General features: G+C 51.4%; 1 protein-coding gene across 2 annotated transcripts in view; it reads left to right on the forward strand.

Annotated features, from left to right (window-relative positions):
* Positions 1–5,477, forward strand: part of Ptgis (prostaglandin I2 synthase) — a 37,406-nt gene extending 31,929 nt beyond the window's left edge. For both annotated transcript variants that reach the window (XM_087910972.1, XM_087910970.1), the window contains exon 10: positions 2,331–5,477. In XM_087910972.1, coding sequence (XP_087767098.1) covers positions 2,331–2,475 — 145 coding nt within the window. In that variant the 3' untranslated portion in view covers positions 2,476–5,477. The remainder of the gene's footprint in view (positions 1–2,330) is intronic.
* Positions 5,478–8,082: the final 2,605 nt, after the last annotated feature.

Genomic DNA, 8,082 nt, shown 5'->3' on the forward strand with positions numbered 1-8,082 from the left:
ATCTCTGATTTCTTAGGCAATGATCAGATCTGACAGCAGGGTTCTCCCTCTAAGGGTGTCATGGGAACACCAAACACTGGCTGCTGAGTCCAGCTGGCCGTGGCTGTCCATCTGGGGCTGCCAAAGCAGGCTCAGACCTCTGTGGCAGAACCTGGCTGAACTTCAGGGTCCCCCCCTTGGCTGTTGTAACTCCTGAGAGATTAAAGAAGCTCCTATGTTCTCCTCCTGGGATTCCCCGAGCCTCAGTTTCCAGGATCACAGACTCCCTGGACCAGGGGCTGTGCTCTCTGCCATTGTTCCATTTAGCTCCTGTAACCTGAGCCTGTCTCCCCAGCTATAAAATGTGGGTGCTTATTACAGCTCCAAAATGGGTCGGAATGGAGCTGCCTAAGTGCCCATTCCATCACCTGACTCATCCCAGGCTCTGAGAGATGTTAGCCGGTGTCTGTATTAGTCATGTGATTAGCATGCAGGCACCATGCCAGGGGACAGCAAGTCACATTAGCCTTTTGGTCTCCCTTTTCTCAACAGTAAAGTGGAAATAATGACAGAGTCGGTTCTGCCCTGATGCTTACTATGCCTGCCCCAAAACCACCTTGTCAGGCATAATCAGGAAGTAGAAACAGCAGGTATTGGGCTTGGGAATGCAGATTGATCATGCCAACTATGGGGCAGGCTGAGGCAGGAGGATGGTGAGGTCAGAGCCTGCTTTGGCCACTTCATGAGCTCTTATCTCAAAATTAAGAATAACAAGGCTGGATCTCGGTGTGGGGCTCTTGCCTAGCACACACGAGGCCTGAGGCTTCATCGTCAGCATCACAAAGCAGAGTGAATCTCAAAAAATGAAACCATAGGTTGTAGGCAAAGGGAATCTGAAGCCTCACATTGAAAATGTCATCAGTGACACACGAGGAAGATTATTGCCAAATGCTAGGTGGCCATGCAGCTTTACACATGCTTAAAGACTGCACAAGAGGTGGAGAGCTGGCTCGGTATTCAGCTACTGTACAGGACCTGAGTTTGGTTCCCAACACTCTGGTTGGACAGCTCACAACTGCCTGTAACTCTTGCTCCAGGGGATCTATGCCCTCTTCTGGCCTCTTTGGAAACTGTATTCATGTGCACATATCCATCCCTGACCATACACACATGTAATAAAAAACAAAACTTTTTTTTAAAAAGGCACAAAGTCTAATGAACAGGGCAGTCAGGTGATGCTCATGCGTGTATGCTTGGCTACTGTAGGCTCTGCATTGAAACATGAAACAGCATGCGAGCCCATTGAGGTTTGCTTTCTGCTCATATTTGCGCCCTAATGTATCAATCACACCAGGACAGATTGTCTCATTCAAATCAATAACTATGATAGAACCTTGCAGTTCCTGCTTCATCCGGTTTAGGCAGACAAAAGAGGGCTTTAGGTGTTTAGCATGGCACCGGGCTCATGGCGTCTCAACAAAGGAGTGAATTTGTTGTGACCACCGTCATTGTGATCCCGATAGGAAGCTCTCAGCCAATGGCAGCTGTGACAGCTCCACCCACTGGGGACGCAGGTAGTAAAACCTATCTCAGAGAAATTCTCCCTCCAGAGCTGGGAGAGCCAGCTTGTCTTTACTCCCTTTGACCTCGCAGGAGAACCAAGCCCCAAGCGGGACCCTGGTGAGGGTCGCTTCCCCTTAAGTCTTGTGGGCCTCTTTCCCTCAGCTCATCCACTTGCCTGCTCTTCTTTCGGTGAGAGGAAAAAGTCCTTGCTGTGTGCTCACTGTGGTTTCAGGCCCCTGAATTGAGGTGGGGGACAGTGATGAGGCATGGGACAATTAGGATCACATGGACGACAGTGAGTCATAAGGCAGAGCCTGTCGTGTCATTGAGGCAATGATGGCATCCTAGCCATGACAGCTTTATACGTCCCCAGTAGGTGGCGGTAGAGAGTGCCGCCTTGCAAAGGTGGCCCTTGGTGACAGTTGCATCACATATAAGAAGTCTTGAGGGAGTGGTGTAGGTTTTAATTTTACAGACCAGGGCTAACTATAAGAGTTCTAAGCTTAGGGAAAGGGGGGTACAGGCTTGCACAGAGGCTGGAAGAGACAGTTTTGTCACCGTGAGCACCTGGACTCAGGACTCTCCAGGTGCTGTGGGTGTAGGATTAGAGACACATGTGATGCCGCAGGCAGGAGAGCTGGGGAACCACACTCTGGCTCTTACATGATGGAGAAATGACCGCCACAGACACAGCCACTCAGCCCCACTCAGCTCTGAGCTGTCCTCACCTTCCCGAGCTCTGCCCCGAGCAGCATGCAGTCTGAAGCCCCCTTTCTTTCTCCCTGCAGATTTGTGGTTCTCCTGCTGACTCACTTTGACCTGGAGCTGGGCAGCGAGGACACAGAGGTCCCTGAGTTTGACCTCAGTAGATACGGCTTTGGCCTGATGCAGCCAGAAGAGGATGTGCCCATTCGTTACCGTATCAGGCTGTGACCTGTGCAGCAGACACCTCACTCCCCTGGGGCCTCCTGACTTCCTGTGCCTTCATCACTGCTTCCCTGTTGCTCTCCTGGAATGATGTGTCCAGAGGGGGGGACATAGAAGTCACGGAGAGTAGGAAAAGCCAATGAAAATTCTACATCCCACTGTGAAGACTTGCTTCCAAATCAGGTTGTCTGGGCTTGGATTCACCTGTGCCTCCTGTCCTGTGGTACCCACAGTCCCCACCACCATGTCCCTGACTCCCGGCAGCCATCCTTCTTACCTTCAGCAGCCATTGTAGTCCAAGAAATGGGTCATGGGAGGATCCATGAAGATTCATCAGTGTGTTTTAAGTTCTGTCCCTAGATTATTAAAGAGACATGGCCCTCCCTCTGTTCACATGGATGTCTGAGAAGATGCAGGCTGCACTCTGAGGGATAAAGTCCTCTGTCCTTGAGTCATGGGCAGTAGGTAGCAGGGCTTTCCTTATGCTAAGACTGGGGTGGAGTGTGACCTGGAGAGCCAGTCTAAGGAATCTATACCTGCACCTCAGCGTACAAGCCCCTGCTACGATGTGCACAAGCCGGCAGAACAGCTTTGGCCAGCTTGTACTTTAAAATATCAACATAGCGAGGCATGGTGGCTGTGAGGCAGAGGCACGCAGATCTCTGAGTTCCAGGACAGCCAGGACTGCACATGCCTTGGCCACACTGGGTCACAGTCCCAAGAGTAGCTCTGCCAGGGATCCCCAGCATTCACCTTCCTAGTGCAAGGTTTTGGCCGAGTCAGCATCAACACCCATAGTTCCTTCTGGATCTGAAAGCATTGGAGTCTGAACCCCTGTTCTGGCTCTTGAGGGCACTGGTGGATGAAGTGATAGGAACCAGGTGGCTCGTCCTCAGGCCACGCTGCTCACCCCACTCTGAGCTCCCCAGCCTTTGTACAAAGTCTGGTGCAAACTCTCCTTTGTCTATTTTAATAGAAAGGGCTGTGGCTTGCAAACCTCCCTGTAACTGCAGACATGCTCACTTACTGTGAGGTCTTGTTTGCCAAGTGTCTTTGTTGTTGTTGTTGTTGTTGTTGTTGTCGAAACAGGGTTTCTCTGTGTAGCCCTGACTGTCCTGTAACTCACTCTGTAGACCAGGCTGGTCTTGGACTCACTGAGATCCGCCTGCCTCTGCCTCCCAAGTGTTGGGATAAAAATGTGTGCCACCGCACCCGGCATACAGGCGCAGCAGAGCTGTATTTTCATTCCTCTCAGCATCTTGGAGACGATATGGTTTTATGCCAGCTTTCCAGATGAGAGAGCCAGCTCAGAGAGGTTAAGTGACTTCCCTGGGGTCACACAACTCTTGCCAGTAGAGCTCAGCCTATGCACCTCTCCCTCCTAGAAACAGATGTCAGGTGGGCAGTTTTTACTTCTTTTCTAGGGCTCTAGGGGTGGCAGTGGGACACTTCTGTTTGGCATTGGAGAGCTGACAGCCGGAAACACCCAAGCGTGGTGCAGCTTATGAGACGCAGGCACATCTGTGATGCGGTCCTTTTAGGTGGAAAGACAGAAAAGGCCCTGCGCCTGTGCATTCCAGGGCTCACCTCTTGGAGCAGACCTAGGGCTGGAGGCTTCCCTGGCCCCTGGGTCTCCAGGCACCCTCGGGATTCCCGGATAGACAGTGTGATTGGCAGGAGTCTGGGCATCCCCAGGGAAACCCATCTTCATGCTTGGGTGACCCCCCACTGCTGCCTGCTTCTTATCTTTGCAGGAAATCAGAGCTGGCAAACCTCCTGTGGGAGGATGAGCCAGTTTCCATGGCAACCCCCAGTTGCCTCCTCGCGGCTGGAAGGGGAGGAAGAAAGTGGCAGAAATAGCTGCTGAAGGTCTCACAGGCTTCAGTCCTGGTGTGCTAGAGGGAAGCCCTTCAGAGCCGCATCCTAATTGAATCAGGCTGGACTGGCCCCAAGATGCTCACCTGGCTCAGCAAAGGGCTAGTTTCCTTTCAAGGTGGCGTCTCCTTAGCCACAATCATGAGAGAGTCAAGTATGAGGAAGATGGTTAAGGTCAGGCAGCTCTGGCGGGGACCTGAGGTGCTGAAGCAGCGCTCAGAGGACTCACGCCTGCCCTCATTTCATTCCCTCCCCCTTACCATTTCTTCCCTTCTTTAAATTCTGGGAATTTAGCTCAGTTGGCAGAGTGGTTGACTTGCACACACAAAGTCCCTAGTTCATCTCCAGGTCTGCATAAATTGGGTTATGGTGGGGCACGCCTGTAATCCCAGCAAGGTGAAGGCAGTTAAAAAGTCATACTTGGCTACACAGTGAGTTTGAAGTTGGCTTGGGCTACACAGATTGTCTGAAGGAAAGAGGAAAGGCCAAAGGAAGAAGTCAGCAGCTTAGAGGAGAGACGCATTTGCCACCTGCGTGGGCAGGACCTCAGCTCTCCACTCCTGGCTATAGTCCGGGCAGCAGGATGTCTTCAGGTTGATCTGACGGAGCATTTCCTGGGCCATCTCACTATGTGTCTGCTGCTATGTGCTGGACATCAAACCTTCTCCTTTAAGCAGATTCGCTTGTTTTCCCCATGCTGACAGGAATGGGCCGGTATCAAGCATACCCCACAGAACTGTCAAGAATAGACCAGCCCTGGACCGTGAAGGTCAAGACTCTGGGCCCCAGAGCCTGTGTGCCTGGGTTAGATGAGCCAGCGTGCTGGCTGTCTGAGGCCTCACTCATGTCTCTCAAGTTTCTCATTGGCAGACCCACTGTGGGTAAGGGGTCCAAAAGAGGGGTGAAGGGCTCATGGCATGGGCTGGGAGCCCAGTCTCCGGATAGAGAAGCCTACTACGAGCATCTCTCCCAGGCATTGGGTTTGATGCTTTTGTTGTTTTTAATAAATACAGCGTCACAGTGTATTTTGTGAGCGGCACGGTGGTGACGCCTTACCGTTTCAACACAGTGCTCAAGCTTCATGTCATACCGCCAGATGGACACGCGCCTATTAAAGTGGCCTTGCTCATGAACTGCCTCTGTGTGATTCAGAAGAGGGAGCTTCTGGATCTGGGGGTGAGGTCGTCTGCTGGGAGGTAAATAGGAAGCACTATGCCACCAGGTCTCATCCTGGGAGGTCATTCTTTATTGTAAATAGTAAGAGGGGAAGAGCTATAAATAGGGGAGCTGGGAGGGTGGGTTAACAAGAAGAGCGATGGGAAGGGAGGTGGGCGGCAGGGAGCATTAGGCAAGGACAGTAAAGAGGAGAGGAGTTGGGAGAGACACCAGGCCTGCAGGACAGGGAAGCTGAGTTCTCAGGAAGATACTATACCAGGAGCATCTGTTTGCTAGCCCTTAATCTCTGCAGCTTTGGTTTCTTCTTTTGCTGACTCCTCTTGTGTGTCTTGGAGTTCCCTGACTCCTTCGAAGGGGAGAGATTAGCTTACCTTTAATTGCTCCGCTGGAAGCCTGCGCCTTAGCTGTTCTGCATTTCATCATCTTCTGGCCCCACACCCTGGAAGTCGATGGCTTTCAAAGTCCTGGCCGCAGAAAGGCTCCCTCTGTGGGGATTTTTTCTTGTGGCACCCATATGTCTAGCCTGGAAGAGAACCCAGGAGACCATGCTGGGGTCTCACAGAGTACAGCCTGCACAAAGCATTATAATACACAAAGGCCTAGGCCTTCGTGGATGGGAAGGTTCAAGTTCAAGGATGCATAGGTGGAGGGAGGGATGGATGGATGGATGGGTAGGTAGATGGGTAGTGGGTAGATGGATGGATGGGGTGACGCATGAGTATCTGGAGCGGATGAGGGGTTGGGTTCATAGGTAGATGAATTCCTGATGGGTGGTGGATGGGTGAGAAGTGTGTGGGGGAGGTGGATGGAAGGATAGATGGGTGGGTGAACGGCAGGTAGATGGACGTGTTTAAAGGTAAGTGATGTATTGGTAAAAGACAGATGGGCAAGAGGTTGGGTGAATGGGTAGGAGGGCGGACAGTGTGGGGCAAAGGGTTGAATGGAGAGGAGATAGAAGTGAGTTGGAAAGTGTGTGGTAGAAAGAGTGGATAGATGGCTGGGTGGGACTTAGCGACTGAGAACACGGAAGGGGGATGGTGAGGCCCGAGGACAGGTGATACACTAAGATGGAGGAACGAATCAACATTGGGTTGGCCAGAAAACAAGCTTTGTTTATTTAGGCCAGGAAACCTAGGGCTTGATAAAGACAAGAAGACTCTGAAAGAAAAAAAAAAAGGCAGTCATTGGAGCTAAGTCTGGTGGTGCAAATCTGGGATCCCAGCTACTCACACAGCTAAGGCAAGAGGATGGCAAGTGTGAGCCAGCCTGGGCTACGTAGAGGGACTAGACTCAGACACTGGGTCACTTGGAGTCATCCAACAGTTTAATGGTCTCATTTATATTGTCCTCAGTGCCTGGTGCAAGGGGGAGATAAAATCAATAGAGCAATACACACAGACACCTCCCCCTGCCCACAGTCCTCATATAGTACATGGTCAACCAGTCTTGTCGTTATTGCTGTGGCTATTGTTTCAGTGAGTACTTCCCAGAGTTAGGCGGGATGTGTAGTACACCATGTATCACCTCGTCCATGCTCCCAGGACCTGACTAGCTGATGGGCTGATTCCTGGGTCAGCAGAGGTCCCATGCAACATGCACTTTGATATGGAATGATGCATTCATGTCCCCTGAGTCTCTGGGGGTCCCTCTGTCCACTTCCATCAAGTCACTTTTCTCTACCATGGAATTTGAGCACAAGTGTGTGCACCTGTGTGTGTGTGTGTGTGTTTGGGGGCAGTGTATGTGTTTGGGGTGTGTGTGTGTGTGTTTGGGGAGGTATCTTAGTTAGGGTTTTTATTACTACAATAAAACACTATGACCAAAAGGCAAGTTGAGGAGGAAAGGGTTTATTTGGCTTTCTCTTCCACATTGCTGTTCATCATGGAAGAAAGTCAAGAAAGGAACTTAAGCAAGGCAGATGCCTGGAGGCAGAAGCTGAGGCAGAGGCCATGGAGGATGCTGCTTACTGGCTTGCTCATCATGGCTTGCTCATCCTGCTTTCTTAAAGAACCCAGAACTACCATCCCAGGGGTGGCTCCACCCACAGTAGGCTGGGCCCTCCTCCAGTGATCATTAATTGAGAAAATGCCTTACAGCTGGATCTCATGGAGACATTTCCTCAACTGAGGCTCCTTCCCTCTGGTGACTCCAGCTTGTGTCAAGCTGACACACAAAACCAGCTAGTACAAGGTGGGGGCAAGGGCGAATGGTATTAATTAGCCTTACTCTACCCAGAAACTCAAAGAAACCTGAGCCAGCTGCCCAGTGGGACATAAATGATGGATGGTATCATGGAATCCACAGAAGGCCGGACTTCCAGCGGAGGAGCCTCTAGCCAAGCACGGTCAGAGCGAGTGGCGTGGGTGGACATCAGCTCCTCCTAGCAAGATGTTGGGCTGAGGCCCCAGCAGACAAGTCTTGTGAGAGCAGTGGCCAGAATCAGATGGTCTGAGGTTGGAACTTGGCTGCACTGGGATGCCGTCCCCCACATAAGTGTTGTGGCTTGTCCTTTAGTCAGAGGTTTATGCAGCATCCCTTCTTTACAGAAAGTTCTAGTTGTAG

The sequence above is a fragment of the Myodes glareolus genome, chromosome 10 (genome assembly GCF_982192425.1).
Source record: "Myodes glareolus chromosome 10, mMyoGla1.1, whole genome shotgun sequence".
Classification (NCBI taxonomy): Eukaryota; Metazoa; Chordata; class Mammalia; order Rodentia; family Cricetidae; genus Myodes; species Myodes glareolus.